The sequence below is a fragment of the Lepidochelys kempii genome, chromosome 5, assembly GCF_965140265.1.
Source record: "Lepidochelys kempii isolate rLepKem1 chromosome 5, rLepKem1.hap2, whole genome shotgun sequence".
Classification (NCBI taxonomy): domain Eukaryota; kingdom Metazoa; phylum Chordata; order Testudines; family Cheloniidae; genus Lepidochelys; species Lepidochelys kempii.
The window spans coordinates 40,270,219-40,287,316 of NC_133260.1; the positions used below are offsets into that span (position 1 = coordinate 40,270,219).

The following is a 17,098-nucleotide window of genomic DNA, read 5'->3' on the forward strand; positions in this document are numbered from 1 at the left end:
CAGAAATGCTGTCACTGGAAGAATATTTTATTCCTATGCAGGTTTTGCTAATGGGTAGTTAAGGTTACTAACTACACTTCTTAGTACAATAACTAAAATTCTAGGAAATCATCAGTTAAACCAACAATCTCATCCCGTCCAGCCTCATCTCAGATGCTCTCCCATCCAAACATCATAATACCAAATTAAATACTCCTCAGTCCTTCCACAGGTGACTCTCTTTTGATTCCATAATATAACCAACCACAGCGCACACACATCCTTCCTCATAATCACAATTAAATGCATAACTTGAACTCTGATTTTTCAGCTAAGTTAAGATTTTACATGTACAATTATGTGCAGCATTAAATTTAATGTATTTGTAAATGAACAAGTATGAAGTTAGAGTTAAGACTGTTTGCAGAAGTCCTGAGTATCTGCACTTCCCAGTTGAAATTGAGTTCTCAACATTTTTAAAGATCAAGATTTCTCAACTTGGCTAACCAAAAATGAAACATCCTAAACTTTGGTACTATTTTTAATTATACAGTACTTGTGAATGGTAAATAAATAAGGGGGATCTGCTGGGGCCCAGCTGAAGGGAGAAAAAGAGACATAGTACTGAGAATTAGGTAATCTACAGAACAGAAGAAAATATAAATAGGTGACTGATGGAATGTGAATTGAAATTGAAAGAATGGAATAATATAGGAGGCAAAGGGACTGCAGAATCCAGAGGAAAAGGGATGCTGAATTGGAGGGGAGGAGGGAGAGCTGTAGAGGAAAAAGTCAGAAGTTAAAACAGAATGAACAATAAGCAGAAAAAAAAAATGAAGAAAATCCTTAGAGATAAAAGGAGAAAATGAAAGGACAAAGATGGAGAAAACAATAAACAAATAAAGACACAACACTGATTACTTAAAAATGCATATTGTTATCCACTCTTTGGCTTTATGTTCAATTCCAGCCAAATAATATTTCTGAACAGCTGCATTCTACACTATCTGAAGATTCCAACTAGAAGTAAAAGATTTCAGGTTTATCAATCTGCTTTTTCAAGGTATTAGTCCAGATTCTAAGCTTTGGTATACTGCTAATACTAATCAAATGAGAATGACAGAATCTTGTATACTTAAGAATTTGAATGGAGTTGCATGTAGTCCACCCACACTACGGTGGAGTGGACCATTGTTCCTCACTAGTGAGGGAATGAATGGCCTCTAAACCAGAGGGATTTTTTAATTCCTACCTCAGAAAGGGTAAGCTGCCAAGAACTTTCAAACAAGCTGTGGTCAGCCATCTGCCTATCACGGGGTCCACTCACCACTAGGGTGCCTCCTCCTGGCTGCTCTGGGCATTAAGTCCTTCCAGGTGCTGTGCCTTCTTCTATCAGTCTCTCAGCCCATCTCTGCAACTCCATGTGCTCTATCTTCATGACTTGGTTCTCAGGCCAGGTCACTATGGTCCTCCCCTTCTGGGGTAACAGAGTATTTCAGGGCAAACCGTCCCAGGCAGTCTACTCTCCACTGCCTGGCCTATGCCACATCCCCAGTGGTTAGCAGGGGAACCTGGGTCCACCCTTTACTCCAGGATCCAGATCAAGGGCCCTCTCTTCAGCAGCCAAGATCTGCATTATCTTATTTCTTGCTGCTTTTCCTCTGAGTCTTTCCTCCTTTCTGGCTCTCCCCCATGTCTGGATTTGCCAGCCCAAACTCCCTTCTCCCAGGGAGTGACGACTGCAGAATACTTCCCTGCAGCCCCCAGCTGCTCTCAGCTACTGGGCTTTATACAGGCTCCACCTGTTTCTGGCCAGCTGAACCTCATCTAATTAATCCCTGGCTCTACCTCCAGGTGCATCTGGGGAATAAATTGGCCCATCCAGCCACCTTAACCTCTCCTGGGAATGGTGGAGGGTAACACCCCATCACACTGCCCAAGAAATCAATTGTGGACACTGTTGCTTCTTGCCTCTCTTTTCTGGAAAAGATCCCTGAGAAGGTGGTTGTTGGCCAACTCCAACATATGGCAATCATAGGTTCTTTGGACTTCATCCACTCAGGTATGACCACCCTATGGCACAGAAAGAGTGCTTGTAGTTGTGGCTGACAATCTCAGGGCAACAGACAGAAGCCAGGCTGCCACAGTGATCTGTGGTCATAGGGTATTGCTGACCTGACTACAAGACCTTTTAAAGCTGATTGAATTAAATTAAAATAGTTCCACTTGTTTCTGTCAGTACTAACTCGGATACTAGTTTTGGTTGGCTGCTGTTCCTTTCTGAAGACTTTCATTCATAGATTCCAGGATTAATCTGATCACCTCTTCTGTTCAGTGATAGACATGTTTATATATGAGACAATATGGTTTACAGTGTTTTCAGCAGCTTTTGAAAAATGTATCTTGCTCCTATTAGCCTATGGACTAGAGCTATAGGCCAGCATGAAAAATACCTGTATTGTCACACCTCCTGTAATTTAAAGGAATAAAACAACTCTGAATTTTTTTACTGTATGTAATTGAAGTATATTGCAAAATCAACTTCATATTTTCCTGCTTTGCTGATTTTCAGTTTTCCTCCTTATTTATTATTACTGCAATCAGCCAGTAGATGGTACCCAAGTGCAAGAAGCCAAGTCCTGGAGGCTCAGTGGCTTAGGGCGGTGGTTTTCAACTTTTTTTCATTTGTAGCCCCCTAAAAAATGTTTAATGGAGGTGCGAACTCCTTTGGAAATCTTAGACATAGCATGTGGACCCCCAAGGACCACAAGTTGAAAACCACTGCTCTGTGGTGGTAACAACCTTTGCGAACCCCAGGTTGAAAGCCACTGACTTACAGGGTCAAGAAGTCAGAGGATTCCAGGACTGTTGGGAGGAGCCATGGGGAGAGGTGGTGCGGAGGTCACCACCTTGGCAGGACTGTGTGGGTGTGGATGAAGAAAGGAAGAAGGACTGTGTTGTCCTGGATGCAGGTGAGCGTAAACCTGGGGGGAAAGGACTTGTGATGGACACTGCTAATTTGGGACTGGTGGTGAACACTTTGAACGTAGACCAACAAATTAAATCTGTACAGTTAACAGAGCAGTTTATTTTTTGCCTTATGGCCTGGATCACAGACATTCACTTGCTTCACTTGCAGGATAAACCCCACAATCCGACCTCTGTCACCAATTTGTTTTACACACATGCACCCCCCATTCCATCTGGACACAGGTGCTGGTAGATGTCCTAAGGCACCTTTTTCCTCTTTGGGATGAGCAGAGACTCTGTTTGTCTATGTTCATCTGGAAACCCCTGATACAAAGACCCAATTGCACACACAGGAGTTCTGAGACCATTTATATAAAAGAATATTAGGCAAGGAAATAGGTACAGACCAATGGGCCAAAATGTGATAGAGGACTGGGGAATTCAACAGCAACAGTGAAATATTTTAAAAAAAAAAAAAGCACAATCCATTCTTCCGCCTCTAGAAGTATCCAACCCCACCAGTCACCTAAGGCCTCTGATCCCACCAGTGGTGCATATAGAACTGAGATGCAATAGCCTAGTGAGGTTGCTGCTCAGTGTCTGCTCAGGCTGGACCTCCAGCCTGATGGGGTAGGATACTCCTCAGCTACTCATACTTTACCTTCCCTTGGGACATACATGTGCACACACACACACACAAACCTAAGTCCAAAGTGCTTACCACCAGTTCCAGTCTAGCCATCACAATCATGTATCCTGGGCTCACCCACATCCAGGACAACACAGTCCTTCCCTTCCACCAAGGCCCTGCCGCGCTCGGCTTCTCCCAAGTGTCCTGGAATCCTCTGGCTTCTTGCCCCTCTAGATCATTGATCCTCGTAGACTTGGCTTCTCACAGTTACATGCCATCTGCTGGCATATTAAATTATCCTGGATATTTGCTTGAAAACACAATATTTATTTCTCGGTTTATCAGTTCCTGATACTTACTACTGCCATTATCACATGGATTTTAAATCATCCCTCACTATAGTGTCTGGAGGTCAGATTCTGTCACTCTTATGCATAGTAAGTAGTACCTTATTCACCAAGTAGTTCCACTGATTTGGGCTACTGTCTGAGCAATGTACTGCCTACTGTGAGCAAAGGTGACAGAACCTGGCCCTTGGTGGCATTTTTTCTCTTTTTTTTACAGAAATCATTACAGACTTTAAGGCAGAAGGAACCATTATGATCTACGACAAAATTTTCAAAAATGCTTAAGTCCCACTTTCAAAAGTGATGTAGATATGTAGGAGCTTTTAGGTGTGAGAAAACCATAAGGCTTATGCTACACCAGCCGATCAGCCAAAGAGACCCCTTCATTCTCTCCTCAAGCTCATGAGGAAGATGAGTGCTGCTCAGAAGGGGAGGAAAAACAGAGGCGGGCAATCCTTATATGGGGCCAAGAATTTTCTTTCCCCTGCTGTTCTAGACAAAGTACTGAAGATTCAAGGGCAAGACATTTGTATTTTAACTTCTGTTTCCAGCCACTGGATTTTTTTGTGTCTGTTTGCCAGATTAAAGAGTCATCTGGTACCAGATGTCTTCTCCTTGTATAGGTACTTGTAATGGAGTCACCTTTCAACCTTTTCTTTAATAAGCTAAAACAGTTTGAGCTTGTTTAGTCTCATGGTAAAGAATATTTTCCAGACCACAAATCTTTCTTGTGGTGCTGTTCAGAGTCCCCTCCAATTTTCAACTTACTTTTTAAAATGTGGACACCAGAAATAAGCACAACATTCCAGTAGTGATCTCACCAATACCAAACACAGAGGAAAAATTACCTCCCTAATCTTCAGTATTCCTGTTTATACAGATCAAGAAATATCCACAAGTAAGGTATATAGCCTTTCTTCACTGCCTAACTGTGATTAATCTATAATGCTGTTTGGAGAAGTTAATTGTAATATTATAGAAGTTTTGATAGCTTTTTGGATTACATATAAATAACAACCGATTAGTTTAGAAACAACAAAGATCCTCCTCTCTATGGAAGTATTGCTAGCAATAAAAAAGAAAGAAATGCACATAAGGGGAGAGAAAGATACAAAAAATGTGATGCAAATTGATGAAATCATCACAATTCTCAGCAATTTAAAAAAAAATTCAAAGACACTAGCTGGTCATTTTGGATTTTTTGTGGCTGTACAGTAGATTATAACTTTTCAATAACTACCATCTTCCTAAAATGTAGAGGGTAAAGCTTAAATGTCATGCAATTTAACTGTACGTCTTGCTGCAGCTCATGACAGAATTAGTTCTTTGAGTTTCACTCGGAATAGCAGTTGTAAATAAAATTGATTTACAGAATTCATAATATGTCAAGGTTTAAGTGGGTTGTGTTTTTTTTGCCCTTCATATAATGCAAATAGCAAATGTTTCATTTTGGTTTTCATTTAATTTCAGGTGTATTCAGGTGACCTATGCCGATCATTTTGTGAGCTCTTAAAGGACATAACTACTGAAGGTCAAGTTCAAGTGCTGAAGGTAGTGTATATTGTCATTTTTGGTGTTCCACTTAAAGTGAGTAAAAAAATCAGTAGCTTATTACAAAGAGCAGGCCTTTGTAACACGTTTAGGTATAGCATTTAGCTCTTACAATCATCTTAATACTCAAGGGGCCTCTCATTGTTTCCAGTAGTAATTACAAGTGAAAGCACCGGTTGTTTTTTTTTTTTTTGACATTTTAACCATACAAATTTTAACATGCTCACTTGATGAAATAATAATAGTACATTTAGTTATGAAGTCTTTTGTAATATAAAAACGGAACAGGAAAGATTTGGGATTTTTATAAGAAACAGTAAGTAAATTTCTGAAACCTGTCATGGGTAACAGAAATATCTGACGACAAGTTCTGTGTAGCTTGAAAGCCTGTCTTTCACCAAAAGAAGTTGTACCAATAAAAGATATTACCTCAACCACCTTGTCTCTCTAACCAAAAATTATCAGTCATATAGTGGTAAAGGTATAATGCTCATAGATTCATAGATATTTAGGTCAGAAGGGACCATTATGATCATCCAGTCTGACCTCCTGCACAACGCAGGCCACAGAATTTCACCCACCACTCCTACAAAAAAACCCTCACACCTATATCTGTGCTGTTGAAGTCCTCAAATCGTAGTTTAAAGACTTCAAGGAGCAGAGAATCCTCCAGCAAGTGACCTGTGCCCCATGCTACAGAGGAAGGCGAAAAACCTCCAGGGCCTCTTCCGATCTGCCCTAGAGGAAAATTCATTCCCGACCCCAAATATGGCGATCAGCTAAACCCTGAGCATATGGGCAAGATTTATCAGCCAGATACTACAGAAAATTCTTTCCTGGGTAACTCGGATCTCACCCCATCTAATAGCCCATCACAGGCCATTGGGCCTATTTACCATGAATATTTAATTACCAAAACCATGTTATCTCATCATACCATCTCCTCCATAAACTTATCAAGTTTAATCTTAAAGCCAGATAGATCTTTTGCCCCCACTGCTTCCCTCGGAAGGCTATTCCAAAACTTCACTCCTCTGATGGTTAAAAACCTTCGTCTAATTTCTAGTCTAAATTTCCTAGTGGCCAGTTTATATCCATTTGTTCTTGTGTCTACATTGATACTGAGCTTAAATAATTCCTCTCCCTCTCCGGTATTTATCCCTCTGATATATTTATAGAGAGCAATCATATCTCCCCTCAACCTTCTTTTAGTTAGGCTAAACAAGCCAAGCTTCCTGAGTCTTCTTTCATAAGACAGGTTTTCCATTCCTCGGATCATCCCAATAGCCCTTCTCTGTACCTGTTCCAGTTTGAATTCATCCTTCTTAAACATGGGAGACCAGAACTGCACACAGTATTCCAGGTGAGGTCTCACCAGTGCCTTGTATAACGGTACTAAAACCTCCTTATCTCTACTGGATATACCTCTCCTGATGCATCCCAAGACCGCATTAGCTTTTTTCACAGCCATATCACATTGGCGGCTCATAGTCATCCTATGATCAACCAATACTCCAAGGTCCTTTTCCTCCTCCGTTACTTCTAATAGATGTGTCCCTAGCTTATAACTAAAATTCTTGTTATTAATCCCTAAATGCATGACCTTACACTTCTCACTTTTAAATTTCATCCTATTACTATTATTCCAGTTTACAAGGTCATCCGGATCCTCCTGTGGGGTATCCCTATCCTTCTCTAAATTGGCAATACCTCCCAGCTTTGTATCATCCGCAAACTTTATTAGCACACTCCCACTTTTTGTGCCAAGGTCAGTAATAAAAAGATTAAGTAAGATTAGTCCTAAAACCTATCCTTGAGGAACTCCACTGGTAACCTCCCTCCAGCCTGACAGTTCACCTTTCAGTAGGACCCATTGTCGTCTCCCCTTTAACCAATTCCTTATCCACCTTTCAATTTTCCTATTGATCCCCATCTTATCCAATTTAACTAATAATTCCCCATGTGGCACAGTATCAAATGCCTTACTAAAATCTAGGTAAATTAGATCCACTGCGTTTCCTTTGTCTAAACAATCTGTTACTTTCTCAAAAAAGGAGATCAAGTTGGTTTGGCACGATCTACCTTTTGTAAAACCATGTTGTATTTTGTCCCATTTACCATTGATTTCAGTGTCCTTAACTACCTTCTCCTTCAAAAATTTTTCCAAGACCTTGCATACTACAGATGTCAAACTAACAGGCCTATAATTACCTGCATCACTTTTTTCCCCTTTCTTAAAAATAGGAACTATGTTAGCAATTCTCCAATCATACGGTACAACCCCTGAGTTTACAGATTCATTAAAAATTCTTGCTAATGGGTTTGCAATTTCCTGTGCCAATTCCTTTAATATTCTTGGATGAAGATTATCTGGGCCCCCCGATTTAGTCCCATTAAGCTGTTTGAGTTTTGCTTCTACCTCAAATATGGTAATGTCTACCTCCATATCCTCATTCCCATTTGTCATGCTACCATTATCCCTAAGATCCTCTTTAGTCTTATTAAAGACTGAGACAAAGTATTTGTTTAGATATTTGGCCATGTCTAGATTATCCTTGACCTCCACTCCATCCTCAGTGTTTAGCTTTTTTCCCAGCCATATCACATTTCCTTAACCACCTTGTCTCTCTAACAGAAAATTGTCATATAGTGGTAAAGGTATAATGCTCAAATATCCTTCTTAAGATTTGACTGATTTTCTGTACGCTATTATTTATGGTGAGTCTGATGCTACTTGTTGGTTAAAGTATTGATTAGAGGATAGAAGTCCTAGAGAGGGAAAGTAAAACACAGCAGCAGAAAAGCCAAGTGTAGATGTAAAGATCAAGATTTAAATTAATAATTTTCTATTGTGAAATGCCTTCAGAAGATCCCCATTTTAAGAAGCATACCAAGCTGTATGATCACTGGACCATTTTAAGCGGTTTAGCCATCAACAAGCATGTACTCTTTAATCCAAATATGACTGACTACAAGACTTCACTTCTGTAATGGAACTTATTTTTCTTCTCCTTTTCTTGTTGATAGATGGAAGAAATCTTGAATAATGCTATTAAGCCACTGACCCATAAAAGCAAGAATGTCATGATGCAACATAGAACTTGCAAAAAAAAAAGTTTGGGTCAATTAACACAGCTCAGGGTGAGAGGCAAAGGTGGCTCTAAGCTACCTTTTTATCTCCCCCAATCCTTGTCCCCTGCTCAGGCCTATCTTGGAGCAGCCTAAAGGCACCAGCTCTAGTGCTCTGGTCATGCTTTCCCCAGATGTTTCACACACATCTGTTCTTTGCACTGATGGAGCTGGATTAAAATGGTCATGAGATTTTTTTCCCCAGTCACTTAACTCTACAGGCAGCTTGGAGTATGGAGCTTAGTGAGGACTTGTGAGTGTAGTGGCCCAGTGAGTGTAATGTGACTTTAAAATAATTGTATTGGTTTGTTCCATAGCCTAGAAGCAATACTTTTACACTGTAGAGACAAATTTGTGAGTGGCCAACCATTGTATTGTAAAGCTGTTGTACTCAGGAAATCTCAGGGACCTAGTTACATTTGTCTTTACTTGCATTTGGGTGTGATGAGAGAGAACTAATGGAAGCTAGATAGTTGTGCTATTTATACTTTTTTAAAAAACAAACAAACCTACATTAACAATTCGCCACACTGGAACATTCCACGTTCAAAGAAAGACCTTGGGGTCAGCACTATTGTATTTAATATATGGCTAGCAGTGAAATCTTGGAATCTGCAGGAAGCTAATCACAATTGTATTTGACTATAATGGCAGTTCAGATACGAAAGGGATATTGTGTGAGGTGGACATAGGTTTAAATAGGTAGGTATTTAGTATAATGTGGCCTAGAATATAGAGGATACACATCACTATTAACTAAAAAAGAAAATGCAAAAAAATAATTCACAACTCCAAATACATTTTAGAAAATTGCTATTATTTTATTTTTAAACTTGGTTCTGAATTTAGTTATAGTTTTAGAATATTTTACTTTTCATTATTTGGATAAAAGTGCAACATTAAGAAATTGTATTTAATTCTAAAATTGCTTAAAATATTTCTTAACCTAGATTATTTTGTAATAAATAACAAATGTTTCTCACTGACATATTAAAAGGTAATTAACTTTGTCTAACACTCCAGAAATCTTAGGGTTTTTCCCATACATCTAAGTATTTGGTCATGTGGGTAGTGAAAACTATTTTATCTTGTGACTGCTTCCTTTCTGTAAATGTAATATTAAATGTGGTATATTGTAGTTGCACTCTTCAGTATACTTTCAGCCTGCAAAAATGTCATCCAGTTCAATTATTTTAACTACAAGTACAACCAAGTGAGAAATGTCAGAAAAATTTTTGGGGGGAGGCATGAGTGTGTGTGTGTGTAGATTCTGTATTATCTTAGCACCGAGGAGTTCTATACATAGTTCATAGGCACTGTATAAAAACAGAGAAAAAAGATTATCTCTGCCCCAAGGAGTTTACAATCCGAAATATAAAACAAGAGACAACAGATGGATACAGTTGGAGTATAAGAAAACAGTGAGACAATACTGGTCATAATAGGCAGTTGTCACAACACACCAACATCTTAACCACTGTCAAGTGTTTTATAGGCACAGTGGCAAAGCAGAGTTTTGAGGAGGGATTTGAAGGTGAATAATGAGATAGCTTTGCAGAGGTTTACAGACAGTGCTTCCCAAGTGTGTGGGGCAGCATAGGAGAAAGCACAAGGGTGCTTGTTTGAAAATTTAATAAATGGGCAAAGAAATTTGTCATCATAGGCTAATTGGAGGCAAGCTTTGGCAGCTCTGTAGTGAATGAGAGATGTTAGGTAAGCTGGACATTGACTGTAAAGGGCCTTGAAAGTGAATACACTCAGTTTATGTTTGATGTACTAGAGAAGGGGAAGACAGTGTAGGGATGCAATGAGGGATGTGACATGGTCAAAGTGACACGGTAGAAGAATGATCTTTGCAGCAGCATTCTGAATGGAGATGAGCGGGGCAAGATTGCATTTGTCAAACCCAGAGAGAAGGGTGTTTCCATTAGTCAAGACACGAGATGAGAGTTTGGACAAGATTTTTAGCTAGATGGATGGTTAAGAAAGGCCATATCTTAGAGATGTTATGGAGAAAGAATTGGCAAGATTTATGCATAGCTTGGATGTGAGGATCTAGAGAAATGTTGGAGTTGAAGATGATGCCCAGGTTATGGGCCTGATGGTGATGTTGTCCACACTGATCAAGAAGGGAGATAGCAGGGAGGGCTTGAGGAGGATGATTAGGAACTCCGTTTTAGCCATGTTGATTTTGAGCTGATAGCTAGACATCTACAAGGAGATGTTAGAGAAAGAAGCTGAGATTTTTAGTATGGACAGAAGGAAATAGGTCTGGAGTAGCGGTAGATCTGTGAGTCATCAATATAGAAATGGTAGTTGAATTGAGATTTCCCAGAGATAAGCTGTAAAGGGAGAGGAGAAGAGGACTAAGGACAGAGCCCTGTGGAATCCTGACAGAAAGTTGAAGGACAGATGAGGATGATCCTCTGAACAACACACTGAAGAAGTGATGAGAGAGGTAGGAGGAGTACCAAGAGAGGATGGAGTTATGGAAGTGAAGGGAGGACAAGATTTCAAAAAGAGGAGCATTGTTGATGGTGTCAAAGGTGATTGACATGTCAAAGAGGATGAGGATGGAGTACTGCTTCTGAGCTTTAGCTGGCAGAGCTCATAAAAGACTTGGCAAGAGCAGTTTCAGTGACATGCAAGAGTCTAGGATAGAATTAGAGGAGAGGGACTCCAGATAGTGATTGTAGATGGCGCATTCAGTGAGCACTGTTTAGAGCGGAAGGATGGTCTTGTGATTTAGGCACTGGACTGAGAGTTGGGAGGTCTGGGTTAATTTCCTGGTGCTGCCACAGATTTCCTATTTGGCTTTGGGCATCTGATTTAATTTCTCAGTGCCACAGAGTCCCATCTTTAACAAAGTGGATAATACTCCCCTTTTCCCACCCCTTTTGTCTTGTTATTTAGATTGTAAACTCTTCTAGATAAGAATTATCTCCTCCTTTGCATTTGTACAGTGCCTTGCACAATCTTGGTTAGAGTACTAGTTGCTACTGTAATATAAATAGCTGTTTTTATAAATTGCATTGTTGGGTTCATTCATGTTACATTTTTTTTTAATAAAGTTTTTGGGAACTCCAAATAGATATTGTGAAAAACAAATCTTGGTAAATTCATTTCTGAGATCTAAAAATACAAGTATTGACACTTTAAATATGCCTTTTGAGGAAACTCGGAAGAAAACAAGAGATTCATACTGTGCAATTCAGATGTTAGAATAATTATGGTTTATTACTGTCACTGTTTGAAAAAATGATGTCTTTGCTAGGAGGTTTAACTGTCTCTCTTAAGTCTTAGTTTGACTTGCATTCAGTTTTATTAATACAACATTATTATTCATATAGCAGAAGTCTTCAATGAACTGATTTCTCATTGTGATATACATTTATGATAAAAAAAATTGCAGTGTATTTTGTCCCAAGGAAAGCCAAGAAAAACATTTTCTGTTCTGAAGTATTCATGATGGAACTTGAAAGTTAACAAGCTCCTTTTTTGGTACCAAAATACTGAAGAAGCTTTGTTTCCATTCTCACTCCAGTTCCCATCTCCCTCCCCCCAAAAAACTATCTATATGGGGAGATGATTTCCAATAGTAGAGGCCTTTTTTATCTGGCAGACAAAGGCATACTGAGATGCAGTGCCTGGAAGAAGAAGCTGAGCTGTATACAATTTTCTGCATACAGTACTTGTCACTTAATATACCTAGGCTGGGGGTGTCGAGCCTTTGGTTTGGGGGCCACTTTTGATCCTTGAGATGCTAAATTGTGGCCCTCAAGGGCACTTCTATTCAGAAGAAAAAAATTATTTGATTATTAATTGAAAATGTGTTTCCTGAGCCAGGCCCTGTGATTTTTAAAGTGAAGTACTTGAATCAACCATCTCACTCTTGGGGTTATGTCCACACTGCAATTAAAAACTCGTGGCTGACCCATGCCAGCTGACTCAGGCTCACAGTGCTTGGGCTAAGTGGCTGTCTAATTGCAGTGCAGATGTTTAGACTTGGGCTGCAGCCCAAGCTCTGGGACCCTCCCACCTCACAGGGTCCTAGAGCCTGGGCTCCAGCCTGAGCTCAAACATCTACACCGCAATTAAACAGCCCCTGAGCCCAGCAAACCCAACCCAGCTGGCATGGTCCAGCTGTGTTCTAATTGCAGTGTAGATGTACCCTGGGAGGAGGTAGTGGACACTGTTTTCCCACCTGCCTCTCATTGCCTTCTTGCAGCCCCAACAACAATTCTGATGGGATCCCATATCTCTTCAAACAGTTCCATTAGGCAGTTCATTGACCACCCTCCATCACTGTTGGGATGCGAGAGCCACAGGAGGAACAGATTGCAGCCCAGATGGTTTTTAAATGGCTTCCCTTACTCACAGTAGCCTGGTGGAGGGGAAAAAGGGAAGAAGCTGACAGTCACACCTCAGTTACGGTTCCTAGGTGGCTTGTGTCTGCAGCACCAGCTGATTATGATCCCCAAGAAATCAGATGCCACTTGACTATAGCCAGAGTGCATTGTACGCCAGCCGTTCCCTCTCCACATCTTCAATATGCTTCTGCACATCTCAGCATTTCCCCTATGATAGATAATGTGGGGAAGGGAGACATCAGAGCCACATATACTGGCTCTGTACCCTACTAGTGACTCTCACGCACTGGGGGAAGTCCCAAAAAGAGATTTGTGGGTGATTTCTGCACCCTTTTAGCACCCTGAGAGATGCCAAATGGAGCAGAGTGGCCCAGAGGATCTGTCCCAAAATATTGATTATAGCCTCTTGACCTTTGTGAAATAACATGTTTGGCCCTCAAGCTGAAAAGGTTGGATACCATCTGTCAAGGTTCCTCCCCCACTCTGAACTCTAGGGTACAGATGTGGGGACCTGCATGAAAAAAACCTCCTAAGCTTATCTTTACCAGCTTAGGTCAAAACTTCCCCAAGGTACAAAATATTACGCCCGTTGTCCTTGGACTGGCCGCTACCACCACCAAACTAATACTGGTTACTGGGGAAGAGCTGTTTGGACGCGTCTTTCCCCCCAAAATACTTCCCAAAACCCTGCACCCCACTTCCTGGACAAGGTTTGGTAAAAAGCCTCACCAATTTGCCTAGGTGACTACAGACCCAGACCCTTGGATCTTAAGAACAATGAACAATCCTCCCAACACTTGCACCCCCCTTTTTCTGGGAAATGTTGGATAAAAAGCCTCACCAATTTGCATAGGTGACCACAGACCCAAACCCTTGGATCTGAGAACAATGAAAAAAGCATTCAGTTTTTTACAAGAAGACTTTTAATAAAAAATAGAAGTAAATAGAAATAAAGAAATCCCCCCTGTAAAATCAGGATGGTAGATATCTTACAGGGTAATTAGATTCAAAAACATAGAGAACCCCTCTAGGCAAAACCTTAAGTTACAAAAAAGACACACAGACAGAAATAGTTATTCTATTCAGCACAATTCTTTTCTCAGCCATTTAAAGAAATCATAATCTAACACATACCTAGCTAGATTACTTACTAAAAGTTCTAAGACTCCATTCCTGTTCTGTCCCTGGCAAGAGCAGCATACAGACAGACACAGACCCTTTGTTTCTCTCCCTCCTCCCAGCTTTTGAAAGTATCTTGTCTCCTCATTGGTCATTTTGGTCAGGTGCCAGCGAGGTTACCTTTAGCTTCTTAACCCTTTACAGGTGAGAGGAGCTTTCCCCTGGCCAGGAGGGATTTCAAAGGGGTTTACCCTTCCCTTTATATTTATGACACCATCTCATTCACTGACTCATTCATTCACCTTTTTGTGAACAAGTAGAGACAACTTTAGTCTTCTGATGCTTAGCAATGTGGTATCAATTTATATTCTTTTTTTTTTTTAGTCTCCCCTCTTAGTCTTCTATCTGGTTGTATCTCTGAAATATACTTGGAGGAAATTACTTTGTTTTGAAAAATGCACCAGTATTTTGTATGCAAACATCTGTCTTAAACTACTAACGTTACAAATTATGCATAATGTTTTTAAAGACGCATGCTTTATTTTAATTACTTTGTAATTCAGGGAACTTTCTCAGTGTATATTTCAACAATCTAATTTACATTAAATCCCATAAATTACTGACCAGCAAACTGTCATGTTAAGGTTTCCTTCCATATCAAAAATTGACATGCCATATTTTCCTCTCAACATTTTAATATTAAGGCAACTTTGGGGCTTAGATATTGTATGAAAATTTATACTTTAAAGAAAGTAATTTGCATACATTGATTTTGAATAATCTTGTAAACTAATCTGTTGAATTTAGATAGGCTGGATCTTTCCTGACAAAATTTTGTTTTCTTAATATCTACAGTCAGTTTCCACTGGGTGTTTATAATTTTTGTGTAGGGTTAAGAAGGCTCTGTGTACTAAGCATTTAGAATCTAAAATAGAGTTATTCTGTGTTTATAGCCACTGAAGTACAAGATGTCCATCTTGAATTAAGATGACCAAATGGTTTGCATGTATATTTGTGGTGTCAACTCATAGAGTACTGGATTACTGTTCTTGATAATTTGTGATTCTCACTTGGAGACATTCTGAAGAATGAAAGATTTGGAGATGGAAGGGCAAAATTCTCTCTTCCACTCCATCCTGCTACAGTGGTAGAAAGGGAATGTAATCTGTGCAACTGATCATTCTCCCAACACAAGGAGGCCTCCAGCAGATGCAGACCTGGAGTATTAAGCTCCTATGCATCCTTAATCTCTGTGCCTGGGGTGTAGGGGAGTCTTGGCTGGATTGTGCTGCACTTTGGGTATCCTCTCTGCTAGATGACCCTTTGGGGGCCCCATTGCCTATTGGCACAAGTTAGAGCAGCCTTTAGAACTACTCTAAACTGGATTGGAGCTGATCAGAAAGTGAAGGAGTAGTAATTGGCTTTGATGGCCATCCCTCCACCCCCTTTGTTTCCTGAGCTTATCACAGCCACAGCAGAGAATCTGGCTCAAGATATTTAAAGGAGAGACATTGCTCAAAGCTGTACTATTTTGAGCTGCTACTCTAAAAGTTATGCTTAGAGTAGTAGAAAGAGGCTTAGTTACTTCATTTATAAAAGAAAAGGGCTTGGCCATTCCTCACTGAAATTTTTCAATGGTAACTGTGGATTCTTCAAGTTATTGTTCCTATGGGTGCTCTACCATTGGATATGTGCATGCCCATGTGCTCTTGATCAGAGACTTAAATTAGCAGTGTCTGCAGGTCCGCACCTGTTCATTGTATAACCGCGTGCTCCAGTGCAAGAGCATATAGGGAGACGTGAACTCACCACCATTTCAGTTCCTTCTCAACTGCTTTTGGCTCCAGATCTGTTCCACCTTCCATTTTGCTGTGATGCTGGGAGTACCTTTCTCAGACCTGAAGAAGAGCTCAGTGTGGCTCAAAAGCTTGTCCCTCTCTCTCCAGCAGAAGCTGGTCCAGTAAAAGATAACACCTTACCCACCTTGTCTCTCTGCTGCTCTCTGACCTTCAACCCTCTCCAGCCCTGGCTTCAGAAAGTCAACCTGCAAATCCTTTTTAGTGCTCTTGCTTTCAGTCTTTTCCCAGGAACCATCTACAGCTCCCATCTAAGACCTTCCACAGTCTCCTGATCTCTGACAGCTCTCACTTGCCCTGGACTCCCAGGCAGCTCTCACTTGCCCTTTTCCTGGCTGTTCAAGTCTGTGCTGTAAGGAAACCCTTACTCACTAAGGCCTTGTCTACACTACAGGGAAAATTTGATCTAAGCTACACAATTTGAATTACGTGAATAGTGTAACTCAAATCGACTTAGCTTAGATCTACTTATTGCAGGGCCCACGCTATGTGATGTCGATTGGAGACGTCTACTCCCATCGACGTCACATAGCGTGATGTAGACTCCCTAGACTAGACGCGATAAATTGACTCCTGCTGGATCGATTGCTGCCCGCCCATCCAGTGGGTAGTGTAGACATACCCTTTGACTCTTCCTTTCTCAGATTCTCCCAGATCCTATATAGCCCCAGGAGCTGCCCTTCCCTCTTAGTAGACCAAACTGGGAGCACCTGTTCTTGCACAGGGGAACTGTATCTGCTTTATTGACAGAGTTCATCCCATGTGATGGGGCTTATACTAAATAAATTGTCACAGATTGCTTGCTAGCTAATATTTTACTTAGCTGTGGAACCTACTGTCCTGTGTCTCCCTCCCACCAAACACTTTTTTACTTTAGTCTTCAAAATTGATTGTATGTGGTATTTTTTCTCTGTTCCAAATGCAATTCAGTTAGAAACAGCAAAACGTCACCAATCAGCTGCTTACATATGTATTGGTTCAGTTGTACTGTTCAGTTTAGCAGGATATTTATGAATGGAGTTGATAACATTTTAAGGTTTGTACATTTCTGAAGAGTATTGTAAATGTCTATTTTTTATAGTTTATGAAATAGCCCACATTCTATCACCCAGACTAATAGACATTAATATGCATAAGTCATGGAGC

At 40.4% G+C, this 17,098-nt stretch overlaps 1 protein-coding gene across 4 annotated transcripts in view; it reads left to right on the forward strand.

Annotated features, from left to right (window-relative positions):
- Positions 1-17,098, forward strand: part of IPO11 (importin 11) — a 297,819-nt gene that overhangs the window by 179,943 nt on the left and 100,778 nt on the right. For 3 of the 4 annotated variants that reach the window (XM_073344033.1, XM_073344034.1, XM_073344035.1), the window contains one exon: positions 5,398-5,478. In XM_073344033.1, coding sequence (XP_073200134.1) covers positions 5,398-5,478 — 81 coding nt within the window. Of the gene's footprint in view, positions 1-4,144; positions 4,831-5,397; positions 5,479-17,098 lie in introns of those variants that run through there. The other variant, XR_012158885.1, reaches the window with a different exon arrangement.